The sequence below is a fragment of the Acomys minous genome (genome assembly GCF_964271855.1).
Source record: "Acomys minous genome assembly, chromosome: 14".
Classification (NCBI taxonomy): Eukaryota; Metazoa; Chordata; class Mammalia; order Rodentia; family Muridae; genus Acomys; species Acomys minous.
Genome location: NC_140496.1, coordinates 34,311,867 through 34,327,988, shown reverse-complemented (window position 1 = coordinate 34,327,988; position 16,122 = coordinate 34,311,867). Strand labels below are relative to the sequence as shown.

The 16,122-nt window shown below is 41.7% G+C and overlaps 2 protein-coding genes across 2 annotated transcripts in view; both read right to left on the bottom strand.

Annotated features, from left to right (window-relative positions):
- LOC311583834 (uncharacterized protein) overlaps positions 1-16,122 on the bottom strand; it is a 249,954-nt gene that overhangs the window by 194,912 nt on the left and 38,920 nt on the right. The window lies entirely within an intron of this gene.
- Positions 1,105-15,735, bottom strand: LOC311583839 (uncharacterized protein). The gene is made up of 4 exons (XM_084757757.1): positions 15,361-15,735; positions 4,686-4,812; positions 4,415-4,475; positions 1,105-3,224 (listed from the first exon to the last, which is right to left on the bottom strand). The coding sequence occupies exons 1-4, from the start codon at positions 15,436-15,438 to the stop codon at positions 2,174-2,176; spliced, it is 1,317 nt and encodes a 438-aa protein (XP_084613883.1). The 5' UTR covers positions 15,439-15,735; the 3' UTR covers positions 1,105-2,173.

The window sequence follows — 16,122 nt, the reverse complement described above, 5'->3', positions numbered from 1 at the left end:
CTCTTGTGTGTTTCATTGACTTGGGGGTGTGAGTTGTGTTGGATCTCAGTAGACCCCATAACACAAAGGCCTTACCTCATTCTTTCCATTCACAGAACTTCTCTCCAGTACAACTTCTTTCATGATGATGAGCACTATAGAAATGTACAGCGGGTTCACCATTTAAATACTTTCATTAGGTTGTTCTTCCTTATGAATTCATTCATGATGGAATGTACAAAAGCTTCATCATATTCATTACACTCATGTTTCTCTCCAGTATGAATTCCTTCATGTTTTTGAAGACGCCTGCGATATGCAAAGGCTTTACCACATTGGTTACATTCATAGGGTTTCTCTCCAATGTGTGTTCTTTTATGTATTGAGAGACTACTGTGACATGCAAAGGGTTTACCGCATCGATAGGGCTTTTCTCCAATATGTATTCCTTTATGCCTTTTAAAATGACAGTGATGCCGGGCATGGTGGCGCACACCTTTAATCCCAGGACTCGGAGGCAGAGGCAGGTGGATCGCTGTGAGTTCGAGGCCAGCCTGGTCTACAAAGTGAGTCCAGGATTGCCAAGCCTACACAGAGAAACTCTGTCTCGAAAAACAAAAACAAAAACAAAAACAAAAACAAAAAGAAAAAGAAAAAGAAAATGACAGTGATATGCAAACTTTCTACCACATTGGAGATTTTCATTAGGTTTCTCTCTGCTATGAGTTAATTTATATATTGGGAGACTTTTTTTTTTTTACTACACAGAACTTGATTTTGAAACTAAATTAAACATATTACATTACAGCTAATGGCATTTTAGCTGTATGGATTTAATCTAAATGAATTAAGAAAAATGATGAAGGGATGTAATTTGAAATATAGATTGTGCAAAAATATGAAATGCATCAATAACTTAAAGTAGTTTTCAAAGGCTACACTACTGGGGAAAAGAGGCTTATGATCTTAATGCCAGCATTAAGACAGACAGAAGCAGTGCACAGCTAATGAACAACTCACTATTTACAGAAGGATGGCAACAACATTCACACCATGTGATCTTGCTGACTGCCGGACTGAAAGCGCTTGGCTAGAAGCAACAGAGAAAATGCACCAACATGTTACTTTAGAAAATAAAGGGTCACTTTAATAAAGTAATTCTGCCAGAGGAAATAAAGCCCTGAGTGCAAACATGTGAGCTCTACAACACCAAATCCCAACCAATCCATTCATAGTACTAAATATACAAAGTCAGCATGGTCTTTTTAACACAGTACTGTTTATAATAGTTTAAACACAATCCTTACCTTGCTTAACTTCAAATATATAACAAATTTTTTTTGAGACACAGGGTATTTGTTTATGAATTATAAGACCTATATACAATGAATGACATACCTACACAATCAAGTATTTTAATATGCTTCTTAAATGCAGTGACCTTATTCACACTTTTCTGAATTGGCCACATCAGTTTTCAAAATGTAATTGGAAACTATTATAGTGTGCAATGTCATTACGATATTGGATACGTTCACAGGATTTGCTTCCAGTGTGTGTTCTCTCATGCCTTTGAAAATCACTGTGACATAAAAGGCTTTAGCACATTGCTTACATTCATGGATTTTCTCTCCAGTGTGTGCTCTTTTATGTACGTGGAGACTATGAGATATGCAAAGCATTTACAACACTGCTTATATTAATACGGCTTCTCTCCACTGTGTATTCCTTTATGTATTTGGAAATTACTGTATTGTGCAAAGGCTTTACCACATTGATTACATTCATAGGGTTTCTCTGCAGTATGTGTTCTTTCATGACTTTGAAGATGACTTTGTTGAGCAAAGGCTTTACCACATTGCTTACATTCATAGGGTTTCTCTCCAGTACATGTTTTTTTATGCCTTTGAAATCACGGTGCTGTGCAAAGGCTTTACCACATTGTTTACATTCATATGGTTTTCTTCCAGTGTGTTCTTTCATGATTTTGAAGATAACTCTACCGTGCAAAGGCTTTACCACATTGCTTACATTCATAGGGTCTCATTTCACTATGTGTTCCTTCACTACTTAGAAGATAACTGTACTGTGCATAGGCTTTACCACATTGCTTACATTCATAGGGTTTCTCCCCAGTATGTGTTCCTTCATGAATTTTAAGAACACTGTATTGGGCAAAGGCTTTACCACATTCCTAATATTCGTAGGGTTTCTCTCCAGTGTGTGTTCTTTCATGACTTTGAAGATAACTGTACTGTGCAAAGGCTTTACCACATTGTTTACATTCATAGGGTTTCTCTCCACTGTGTGTTCTTTTATGTTTTTGAAGACTACACTGATGTGCAAAGACTTTACCACATTGTTTACATTCATAGGGTTTCTCTCCAGTATGTGTTCTTTCATGAATTTGAAGATGAATGTGCTGTGCAAAGGCTTTACCACATTGCTTACATTCATAGGGTTTCTCTCCAGTATGTGTTCTTTCATGAATTTGAAGATGAATGTGCTGTGCAAAGGCTTTACCACATTGTTTACATTCATAGGGTTTCTCTCCACTGTGTGTTCTTTTATGTTTTTGAAGACTACACTGATGTGCAAAGGCTTTACCACATTGCTTACATTCATAGAGTTTCTCTCCAGTATGTGTTCTTTCATGAATTTGAAGATGAATGTGCTGTGCAAAGGCTTTACCACATTGCTTACATTCATAGGGTTTCTCTCCAGTATGTGTTCTTTCATGATTATTAAGATGACTGTGTTGGGCAAAGGCTTTACCACATTGTTTACATTCATAGGGTTTCTCTCCACTGTGTGTTCTTTTATGATTTTGAAGACTCCTATGATGTGCAAAGGCTTTACCACATTGCTTACATTCATAGGGTTTCACTCCAGTATGTGTTCTTTCATGACTTTGAAGATTACTGTGCTGTGCAAAGGCTTTACCACACTGCTTACATTCATAGGGTTTCTCTCCAGTATGTGTTCTTTCATGAATTTGAAGATGAATGTGCTGTGCAAAGGCTTTACCACATTGCTTACATTCATAGGGTTTCTCTCCAGTGTGCGCTCTTTTATGCTTTCGGACATTAGTTTGATGTGTAAAGGATTCATCACACTGGGTACATTCATACAGTTTCTCTCCAGTATCAACTCTTTCAAGTCTTTGAGGATGACTGTGATATGTAAAGGCTTTATCACATACAGGATATTCGAAGGGTTTTTCTCCCGTTTGATTTCCCTCGTTCCTGCAAAGATAATGGGCACATTTGAGAATTTATCACTTTCAGTACACTTATGAATCATTTTATCTGTAAAATAAATTTTAGAGTTTGGTCTAATGATAAAAAAGAATCAGATCTTATCACTTTGTTTACATTTATGGTGCTCCCCTTCTTTGGGGGTTGTTTTGAGACTTTGAAGATAACTGTGATGGTAACAGCATTTATTACATGGTTCACGTTTGTAGCATCCTTTTTCTATAGGTTTTCATGTACTTAAAGAAAACAAAAAGAACTCAGAGCTTTCCCACATTGATTCCATTCATAAAATTCCCTAAGGTGTGAGTCATACATTAACAAGGTGAACCAGAACAAAAAGAATCTCCACATTCCTAGTACTCATAGGGATTTGCTGCATTGAGAGTCTCTGGATGGTTGTAACGAAGTTGGAAAACCAGTGAACTGAAAACTTGCATCACATTCAGAAAGTCTACTCAAAAGTGGTGACTACTACATAGCTTCTGTTTGTTCTGGGACACAGAGGTACGGTGCTTCTTTTAATACCGCTTTGCTCACATGGCCTGTATCCATTGTGACATAAGATATAGCTATTAGAAAAAGAATAACAAGAGAAAGGGCTCCACATTGCAGTCACACACTTTGATGTTTGTTCCTCATAGACATGTGGTGTAGGGATTAAGTTTTCTCCACAACAACCTTCTTGACTCTCACAAACTGTCCCCTCACTAAACTGCTTTACTCTAGACTATGTGCTCATTAGAAAGTTTTGAACATATACTTATCACTTCTCCCATAGGTGTACTTTCTGTGCACATTGAGATACATGCTACACGTATAACATGGTATGACACTAAGGGGGCCAGATGTGGGGGCATACACCTTTAATCCCAGCACTTGGGAGGCAGAGGCAGGCAGAGTGCTGTGAGTTCCAGGCTAGTTTGCTTGGTCTACAAAGTGAATCTAGAACAGCCAAGGATACACAGAGAAACCCATTCTTGCAACACATACACACACACACACACACACACACACACACACACACACACACACACACACACAAAGACGTTGAGGGACATGGTTTTGTGAGAATGTATTCATCCCCAATACACATAAAGCAGTGCTTTCCTTTAAAATACACAGGACATATTAAATTTTCTTGGGAGGCATATTCATATCAGCTTGCACATGAGATTTACCTTTCATATCTCCTAGATCTTTGACACTGTTCTTCAATAGTGTGGTCTTCCCAATTGTATCCTAAAACATAGTACCAGAAAATATATGATATATCTTTGGAAATTAGGTCAAACTTACCATACTCCCTTCAGTGAATCAGACAACCATGCCTGACTTAATCACCTCATCCCTCCTCGGTTTCAATTCAAATTACAAAACAACATCAATACTAAAGAAACAGTTGCCCTGTATTTTAAAAATTGAAAACAAAAAATTTTGTCACAGTCTTACCTATAGTGGTGAGATTCCAATAGGTCTCCAGCATCACATCTTTGTAGAGATTCTTCTGGGAAGGATCCAGCAAAGCCCACTCTTCCCGAGTGAAGTTCACATGCACATCATCCAAGTTCACTGCACCCTAAAATGTCCCATACATGTGTACAACAGGAAGCATGATAGTGACCACACTGGAAATGCATAATTCTCTGACATAGAATTCATATCATTCTGGGCTTCGTTCACTTATTTTCTGACACAGAAGCTCTAATGTCCTCACCAAGTCATGTTAGGTGACTTAGGTCACCTAGGAAAGTGAATAAGAATCTCCTCTATCATTTCTGAACTCTTTGAATAGGATATAGCCTTTCAAGAGAAATCAAAATTAACAGATAAAGAGAGAGAGAGAGAGAGAGAGAGAGAGAGAGAGAGAGAGAGAGAGAGAGAGAGAGGTGGGTGGGGGTAAGAAACATCAACAGTACTGAGCCCACATCAGAGAAACTGTATGAACTATTACTAAAGACTAAAAACAAAACAAAAGAAAAGAAAAAAGGACAAGCTGGTTGTACTGGCTCATCCCTTTAATAAGAGTACTCAGGAGGCAGAGGCATGTTCATCTCATTGAGTTGGATGACAGACTGGTCTATGCCATGAGCTCAGGGACACACAGAGGTAGTTATTAAGACCTGACTCCTACAAAAATCAAGGAATGAAACAGAAAGACCCCAGAGGACTTTACTGAAGTTCCTACAAAGAACTGCACACTCACTCTAGTTCTGTATTCATCTGACAGATTCCTGAAGTGCCCAGCTTAAACTGTAACACTGATAAGATCGTACTAACAACAAATGCATGCTACACAGGAACAGATTTTTGGGAACCAGGCAAAGAAACTAATTATCACTACTCTCATTTTTGTTTTCAGACTCTACCCATAAGGTTGAGGGGCCTAGAGCATCTCCATGCTGCCCCCATTCTGTTGGAAACCCCCTACAGTAAATTCCTTCTAGTTTCAATAATAAATGTTTCTTGGTCCAAACAGTTAAGGTAAAAATTGCCGCATTGTGAATACAGCCTTCAAGAGAAAGCTCACCTCCGTTCCCATGTGTTTCCTCCCTACTATAGCTTCTGCCTACATCCTGACCAAGCCTGGTACTCAAGGACAACTTCTCCATCTTGAGGGCAGGGCCAATCAGGTTCATGTTCCCAGGTCCAGAAGGCCACTCCTGTCCTGATTGATGGAAACTTCCTGGCTCAACCCCTGAATCAAAATATGATTGGACAATGTTCTGGTTCCCCTCCTCCACCTTTTCCCCCATTCTTTAAAAATATTGTACAGTCTCTGTTCAAGGATGCAGTTAAGATCCCAATGTGGCCGCATCCCTGTGCTCAGGAAATAAAGGTTTCATTTTCAGTTGTTCTAGCTATAGTGAGTTTTCTTTGCTTCCACCTCAAACACAACAAGATAAAATATTAGCAATATAAATGTTGATTTCCTTTTTCCTTTTTTTTTTTCCGAGACAGGTATTTTCTGTGTAGCCTTCACTGTTCTGTTCTTCCTTCTTTAGACCAAGCTGGCCTCAAACACATAGCAATCCACCTGCCTCTGCCTCCTTGAGGGATGGGATTAAAGGTGTGCTCCACCACACCTGGCTGCAAGGGTTGGTATTAAATGAGTAACAGGGGCAGGAGAGATGTCTCTGCAGTTCAGAGATCTTGATGATCTTGCAAATAATTAGCTTCAATGGCCCGTACTTACATGGCTGCTCACAACTACCCATTATTCCAAGTTCACGAGTTCTGTGGCCACCTACTGACTACTGTGAAGTCCCGGCACACATGGGGTGCACTGTAAACATGTTTTTGTTTTGATCCCAAGCGTGGAATGTGAAACTGTCTTGTGTGAGGGTGTTTGCTGTATGTCTATTAGGAAAAGAACGGCCTCATGTGGGGAAATGTTCTTTGCCATTTGAATAACATCCTTCATGGACTATGGGAGAGTAAATATAGTCCAAATACGAAAGATCAATCCCTTTTGCATTGCTTTATATTGCCTGGCTGCTCAGAGTTGCTCCTGCTTTGAGATGCTCTTAGAGAGATACAGTCCTGAGAACCCTTCCAGGTTTCCGTTGTTGCCATTGCACTCACGTTTGCTGAATGTTGGGTTTGCTGTTTCAGGCACCAGCTGGAATCCTGATAGCTAAGAGTGGAACCTCCCTCCAAGGAGCTGAGTGTAAGAAGGTGACCTCCATAGTTCCTATCAGCCCTTTTCTCTCCTAATGTGAGGTGCTGGGTTGAAAGGGTGAGAGAGGCATTAATGAACCCCAAATAAAGTAGAATTTTTAAATTCTAAATTTTTTAATAATTTAATAATTTAAAAATAATTTTAAAAAATTATTATGAATACAGTGTTGTGCCTGCATGTACACTTGCAGGACAGAAGAGGGCATTACCTCACATTACAGACGGTTGGGAGCTACCATGTGGTTGCTGGAAATTGAACACAGGAAGTTTGGAAGAGCAGGTGGTGCTCTTAACCACTGAGCCATCCCTCCAGCTCTAAAGCAGGCTTTAAAAAGATCAAAGCCTGCATTGCATAATCATGCTCATAGGCAAAGACTCATATTCATCAAAAAATTTCAAGACAAACACAACATGTAGGAAGAATGCCACACCCCTGCAATCTAACAACTCAGAACGCTCAGGGTGTATTAATGTCATGAACACATGCCATCCTGAGAAAGAGAATATATAGTCTCCACCAAGCTTCAATATCCAACATATGGATGAAGGTCAGCAAACAGCATATGTTTGACAAGTACAAGACCCTACATTCCAGGCACATCAGACACTAATATAACATGAAAAGAAACCAAAAGCCAGCAAAGTTGGCCTACATCTAATCCCAGCACTCTGGAGAGAGTCAGGTGGACCTCTAAGCTGGAGGCCTGCCTGGTCTATGTATAGAGAAACTTTGTCTTCAAAAACAACAACAAAACTAACATTAGAACAACTTTCGGCTAGCAAATTAGCTTAGCACTGAACAGCAATTGCATCTACTGTATTTTATGTCATTTAGGAATAGTCTACAATGGTGAGGGCTTGAGAAGGAAATGATGAGTTTCAACCACAACACAGTAGACAGGAAGACAGGAAGTGTGGTGAGTCCACAGACACTCAAGTCACATCCCCAATAAGGAATCTAGAGAGGGTCCGACTACAAAAACTTCCATAAGCTCCTCCCATAACCCACAACTCACAAACAAGTGTGCAAAGACATCATCCTTTCTGGGAGTGTTTGTGTTTTTATTCCATCTGACTCTTGTCACCTTGGTCTCATGGTCATCCCATGATGAAAATGCATTTAGTCAACTTTAATGATCCTAGTAGTCTCCAACAGCCTGGACACTGTTCAAATGTCCAAAGTCTCTTCTGACTCTCAAGACAATCTCTTGATGGCCACATCTTGTCAATTCAGAAAACAAGCTATAACTTTCTAATCTTCACTGGCATAGAATAGCCCTTCCCATTCCAAATAGAGGAATGTGTGCTGAATGAGGGAAGATAGGACCAAGGCAAGAAACCATGATAGAAGGCAAAGCACAAATCATCTATCTCTGTCTCAGATACATGCGGCTTAGTCTCAAAGGGTTTTGATGTCCCTATCCCTGAAACCGGTCACACATCTCTCAGATTGGTTACTTCCACTCCCTACATGCATCTCTCCATGGCTGACTTCTCATAGCTCAGTTAACTCAACTCCAAATACAACCCAGGCTTTTTTATCCTTATGCCTTCAGGCAATGAACTCTCACAGTCTCCTCACTGGGGCTATGACTCTGGAAATAGGCAGCAGGAATAGTGCTGAACTGAAACCACAGAGGAAGAAGCTTCTTCCTTCCAGGAACGGTATAGCATTGGTGAGTGCTCCTGTCAATCTGGCTTCTATATTGGGATGGCTCATACCTTCCTTGGACCACAGTTAAAGCAGGTTTTGTAGGAAGTTCCTTCCTGGGACTAGAAATAACTTGGCCTACCCTTCCCTTAATTCAAGATTTAAGAGGATCAAGTGTCACCCTTAGGGCATCTTCTTAGGCTTCCAATCCAGAGCAAGGGCCTGCCCTGGAATGGTGACCACCTCCTTGAAAGTTCCTGCCTCGGTGTCAGCATTGGACTGCACTGATACAACCTACTGCTGTTCTTTCCCCATAAAACACAGACAAGTGATTATTTCTACACCATTTGTTACTTTTTTACCTTGTGGTCCTTAATGAGCCACTAGTAAAAATCATCCAAAGAGTCAATAGTCCATCTAGGAAATCAGCTCATTATTTAATTATCCTGCCTTACTCAATTTCTCAAGGCAGGAGAAGATTAAGAAACATTTTGGCCCAAAATATCACACAGATGAGTACTAGCTGCAGAATTATGGAGTCTATTTTCTACTGAAATCCTATGACCTGGACTTCCTTTGTCTGCATTACTCTCAAAACTCCTTATCTTCCACGTCCTACAAGAACAGCTGATTAAACTCTGTAAACACATTTCTGAGCCTTTTGCCATTTCAAGTCCTGACGTTTTCCATATTCCTCCAAAAGAGAGCATCATCAGGTCTGTCCAGCAGCAACATCACTATTTGCGTACCACTCTTTTTTTTTTTTTTTAATAACTTGCTACTCTGCTGCTTTGACTGAATTCTCTAACCTAAAGCAACTCAGGCAACAAAAAGTTTTTGGATGGTTCTTTCGAATCACAGCCCATTTTTTCAGGAGCTTAGGATACAAACTCATGTAAAAAGAAATGTAGTAGGGCTGGAGAGATGGCTAGAGGTTAAGAGCACTGACTGTTCTTCCTTCCAAAAGTCCAGAGTTCAATTCCCAGCTACCACATGGTGGCTCAGAGCCATCTATAATGTGATCTGATGCCCTCTTCTAGCCTGCAGGTGTACATGCAGGTAGAGCACTGTATGCATAATAAATAAATAAATAAATAAATAAATAAAGTAAATAACTATGGGCAAACATGGTGTCCTCGCTTTCTCTCTTGCCTGGTCACTGTCCCATGCTCAGCCAGCTCCCTTATCCAGCCCACGCCCACTTGCTTAGGGACATTGCCATTCTCATCGGAAGAGCCTTGCCACATCAATTGTGTTGATGAATCAATACAATTGTTGACTGACAGAGCAACCAGCTGTTCTGGTAGGGGCACACCTTCAACTGATGACTATAGACACTGAAATGTTCTGAAATGAACCTAATTAGGACACACAGCAATAATATATCAGAAAGTGTTTAAAACCTTAAAAAATGTGTTAAACATAGCAATCAACATTGATTATTGCAAAAACTAGCAAACACAGATGTGCCACGAAAAGAGCACATTTTGAGGCTCTAAGATCAAGAAGAGAAAACTCTTTATCTCACAGAAATTCTTCAAACCAACAAAAACTCACGGAACTCATAACATAATATAGTAAATCTTCAGAAGACAAAGACAGGTGAAGGTGCAAAGGAACATTGATTCCCCAGATGGAATTGTGAGGCTTCCTCCCTCTGTTTGTTAACCTAGGCCAACTATGTTTCCTGAGTCTTACTGCTGAATAAGCTCACCTGAAGAGACCCCATTAAGAGCACTTAGACTCCATTTTGTGACAAGCAGCTACACTTCCTTGTTAGCACAAAGACCTCTACCCTGGTCCAGGAGAATTCTCTGGACAAGGTCAGGCTCACCAAGAACTACTGATTACAAATAACGTTTATACTCTAGGAAAAGGGTTTGTGCCTTCAGTGCTGGGAGAATTCTCTGTATCGGGTCAGGTTGACCACAAACTATGTTTATGTTCAGCACACTCTGAGGCCTTGTTAATCCACAGACATTCCCCAGCCCCCGCACCCCAGACCAACCCCAGGAACTGCATAGAGGAGAGAAGAGAGGTAGATCTGCAGTAGGGAGAACTGAGCAGGCAGTTTGTTTAAGGGAAACCAAGTGTTGTTTGAACAACTAGCTAGAGGAACTAGTTGTAGAGATGGGGAGGAACGGAGGAAAAGGAAATACTCAGGCATAAGCGGTAGAAGCTGAAGGTCTTGAAGCCCAGGAGAACTTTTCTTCTGCCTCTCTATCTGTCTCCGTCTCTGTCTCCTTTGCTGTCTGTCTGACTTCTATCACCTTCCTTGCTTACTGTCCTGCTAACTAACTTCTTTCTTGCTGTTACCCATCTACCTATCCCTCTTGCCATTCCCTATCTATCCCCCTCTCTTGCTGTTCCCCATCTCACTCTAGCTTACTCTCTCATGTCTCTTACTTGCTTGCCCTCTCCTTGGGCCAATCCCAGAATTTTATTGAAATGAAGTTCAATTATTTGTTGTTATTGATTACATCAAGATTTTTCCCATCATTCACAGTCAGTAGGGCAATCAAAAATCAACAGAGTTACAAGGAAATACAAAAGTTCTGTAACCTACAACAATAAAAAACATTTTTTTTTCGAGACAGGGTTTTTCTGTGTAGCCTTGGCCATCCTGGACTCACTTTGTAGACCAGGCTGGCCTCGAACTCACAGCAATCCACCTGCCTCTGCCTCCCGAGTGCTGGGATTAAAGGCGTGCGCCACCACGCCAGGCTCAAAAAATCATTTTTAAAGCAATGGGCAGCATCACCTGATCTTTATTTTTTAAATGATACAGAGCAAAATTTAATCATACATTTCCCCAGGCTACAGCCAATGTGTTTACAAGGTCATAGCATCATCATACCTTGAGCTAAATATTATTGAAAGAAACACTTGACCTACTTCCAGTCTCAGACCAACAGCTGTGCTATCCAAGCCTAGGCTAACTGACAGGGGTCCTCTGTCATAAAATATCTGAAAATATGATGATCCAAGACCCTTCTAGGGCTCTCACAGCATTTTCTAAACAAATGTTTCTACAGGAAACAGTGTCTAGCCAAGTACTGTTATGTCAAGGTATTAAGTTTCTTTCATGCAGTTTCTGCTTGGGTTCTCACAGTCAGAGCAAAAAACTATCATTGTCTCAAGGCGTTGGCAAGATGCCCTTTCAACATTCTCTATGGAAAAAAGTTTTCCCTGCATGAAGTTGCTAAGGGCCGAAGAATAGAGTGAAAAAACCAGTTTTAGGAGAAATACCAGATTTCTAAAACAGCTTTACACTTGGACGATACCTGATATTTAGGGACAGTAGTGATCAGCCCGAGATCCTTGGAACTTTGTCAGTCAAAGCCTCCACAGTTTTTCTAGATGTCTAGAGATCATGTTGGATTGTTGGAGGCCTCTGGAATTTTGCCAAGAAAAACCTTTATGACCTGTCCGTGACACCCAGCTATATATGCAACTGTCCCTGGCCACAACGTGGCAAGGACCAATGAAAGGTCAATTAGAACTGCTTTTGTCAAGTTAGTAAAAGCATCTGGAGTCAGAGCCTACCACCCTGTTGTCCTGACAACCCCCTGACTGAGCTGATTGCGGTAAATAATTGATCCCTGAGAACATGATGGCTCACTATGAAGACATTGTGCATGGGACTAGGTGGGATGCATCCAGACCTTCACCACTCTCTGGTACCTGAGACCCAGGACCCAGTCCCTTCTCAGCGTTGCCCCTGAGATGCATCTTCCCCCCACCCCCATCCATGCTTCCGGTCATCACCACAGACCATCCCCATCTGCCCTTCTCCTCCTACCTCATCTCTTTGCCTGAGCCACTAACTATGGGCGCACACACCCTGCTCAACCACAAGCCCTGATGGACAGAAGACCACGTAGTCTGTCCAAAGATATCCCACTATCTGTTACCACAGACTCAATTCTCACACACTGTACAGAATACCAGGGAAAGCTTCCTCCCCACTTTCCATGTATCCTGTAGAGAACACAGACCATACCCAACTGCCTCATCTCTGTGTCCAAGCCCCTATCTGGGCAGGCACATTCCTGATCAACCACATTCCATGCCTGCCCGAACCCCAGGTAGGCTGTCAACAGATCTACAACCTTATCTTCTCACCCAGACCTTGATCTTCACAATTGCCCCAAGCACTGGACTGGACAACAGAGGCAGCTTCTTCTATCCCATCCACTCCTCCTGTGGATCCCTAAAGCCATTTCTCCCTGATCGCCTTTTTCCCAGCCTCTAAAAATAGCAAGCATTCTCCATGAACACAGCAGCCAAGCAGGACAGTAAAAAGTCCAATACTCAGCCAAGACACTCTCAGAATATCCAGGGAGCAAACACAAGCCCGGAAACAGTACTCCCACCTCTACAAGACAAACCCAGAAATCAACACCCACAACAATAATCATGTCAAACCCACATACATAGATACCAGCATAGGAGCATCATCAATAACAGCCAGGAGCTGTGTCTCCAACAAGGACAAGCTATCCTATCACAGCAGGTCCTGAATATCCCAACATAGCTGAAGGCACAAGAAAAAACCTTCAGGCTGGGCGTGGTGGCAAAGGCCTTTATTCCCAGCACTCAAGAGTCAGACACAGATACATCATTAAAAATAAGAGCGGATCCAACCTAAGTTCCTGGCGCAAAACAACATGGGCCTCTGCCATCTTATGAGAAGACCAATACTATGACTAATTGCAAGAGATGAAGGAAAAGAATACCACCTCAGAGGTCCAGAAAATATTTTAACAAATCCATAAAAAGAAAAATTTCCTGTGCCGGGCGTGGCGGTGCACGCCTTTAATCCCAGCACTCGGGAGGCAGAGGCAGGAGTATCGCTATGAGTTCGAAGCCAGCCTGGTCTACAAAGTGAGTCCAGGACAGCCAAGGCTACACAGAGAGACCCTGTCTCGAAAAACCAAGAAAAAAAAAAAAGAAGATGACTCTCAAGGTACAAGAAGCATGCAAAATAACAAATGGATTGGTCCAGAATAGAAAGTCCCCTTGGCACATAATAATAAAAACACTAGACATGAGAAAGAATATGAAAAGCTGCAACAGAGAGTAAAACACAACAACCAAGTAACACATACAGGCTGACGTATTATAATTGCACCTGTCTCTCAATGTAGACCCTAAAATCAAATGACCATAAATGGACAAAATAAGATATTCTCAGGCCACGTGGTGGTGGCGCACGCCTTTAATCCCAGCACTTGGTAGGCAGAGGCAGGTGATCGCTGTGAGTTCGAGGCCTGCCTGGTCTACAAAGTGAGTCTAGGATAGCCAAGGCTACACAAAGAGTCCCTGTCTTGAAAAACCAAAAAAAAAAAAATATATATATATATATATATATTCTCTGATAAAGTCAAAATTTAACAATAATTATCTACAAATATAGCTTTACATAGGGTGCTAGAAAGAAAAATCCAACTCAAGGAGATTAACTAAACCCATGAAGACACAGGACATAAATAAAATCACATTAGCAAAACCAAAAGAACGGAAGGTGTACATACATATAATACACTTGGGACATACACATACACACACACACACCACAACCACCACCAATAACAACAACAAAACACCAGGGATTAATAATCACTGTTCATTGATATCTGTCAATATCTACGACCTCAACTTACCAAGAAAAAGACTCCGGCTTCCAGAATGGAGGCTAAAACAGAATCCATCCTTCTACTGTCTACAACAAATACAGTTTAACAGCAAGGACAGACATCGCCTCAAGGCAAAGGGTGGCAAAAAGAGATTCTGAGCAAATGGATCTAAGAGTCAAGCTGCTATGGCCAGGTTAATATCTAAAAAATACACTTCAAACAAAAAGTCATTGAGATGGGGAAGGATACTGCATATTCAACAAAGAAAAGTCTACCATGATATCTTTTACATTCTTAACATCTATGTCCCAACACCAGAGCACCCAACATTGTAAAAGAAAAGTGCAGCTTAAATCACCATAGACCTTCATGCACTAATAGTGGGACACTTCACTATCTCACTCTTAACAAGAAACCGGTCCTTTAGGAAAAAACAAAACAAAAGTGAGAACTACCCCAGGGAACCAAAGTTAAAAGCCAAAACAATCCAATTGATATTTACAAAACATTCTACCCAAACACAAAAGAATATACCCCCTTCTCAGCATTTCAGGCAACTTTCTCCGAAATTGATGATACCCAAACAAAGCGAAAGTCTGAAAAGATACAAAGAAGTTGTAGTGACCTTGCAAAATATCAGACCACCACAGATTAAAGGGGCACACCATCACCAACAGACATAGGACAAAGCTTAGAAACTCATGGAAACTGAACAACTTTCCACAGAATGAAAAAAGGGTGAAGATAGCAGTGTGCAGGGTGTGGTGGTGCACGCCTGCAATTCCAGCACTCTGGGGGGCAGAGGCAGGAGGATCTCTGTGAGCTCCTGGCCAGCCTGGTCTACAAAGTGAGTCCAGGACAGCCAGCGCTAACCAGAGAAACTCTGTCTCAGAAACAGAAAAGAAAGAGAAAAAAGAAGAAATACAGTGTTAGTAAACACGCAACAATGGAGCCACCCCTAGAGGCACTGATGACCATGGGAAAACGGAAAATACAAAGCCGCCCAGGAAGCATGTCTTCTGAAACAAGCCACCACCAGCACGCAGGATTCAGGTGTATTAAAGCACGTGGGCACCTTGTGTGCATGCGTGTGCACTTTCTGCACACGAGCGAGATAGACTTGTAGAGGGAATTCCTCCCATCCCTTCCACCACACCTGTACTCCAGCACATGAGCTTGCACCTTCTGCACTAAGAAGACTTGTAGAAGGAATCCCTCCCATTCCCCAAGCCATTTCCTTCTCTAGTCAGTCTCCAAAGACTGTCTCGGTATTCCCTTCCCATTAAAAAAACAAAACAAAACAAAAACAAAAAACAAAAAAAAACCAACCAACCAAACAAGCAAACAAAAAACTAGTATGGATCTGCCGCATGGCGAGATTTCTTTTTCAGCGTACAGCCCGGCTGCATACATGCTAACATAAAGACTATAGAAACCAACGACAATGACTCAATCTATGCAAACTAATAGAACACAATGAGCAGTCCCCATTCAGAGGCCACAGTCTGGTCCAAAGAGTGACTAGGACCACCCCAGGGAGGACCCGCCACACCAGCTCCCCCTGCTCAGCTGCCTGCTCCTCCTGGTTGTGGGCAGTGACCCTGTGCTCACCATGTCTTGGCTTCGGAGCTAGCGGGAGCTCCCCTCACAGCACACAGCAGTTGCCCTCAGCACATCACTCCAAACCATTAAAGCCTGCTCAGCTAGAGTGGAACCTGCACCATGGGACCAGGAATAACTCTCCTCCTCTTCCTGCTGACAATTCTGCCTCATGGCTCTGATTGGCTAGTGAGTCTTGAGTGACATGAGCAGAAGGGAAGCAGCACAGGGGGTCCTGGCCCAAGCTTCCAGCCCAGGGCCAGTCCTTTTCCGGATCTGCAGAGCTTTTCATTTCCATAGCGCTTGTGCCTGTCCTCCT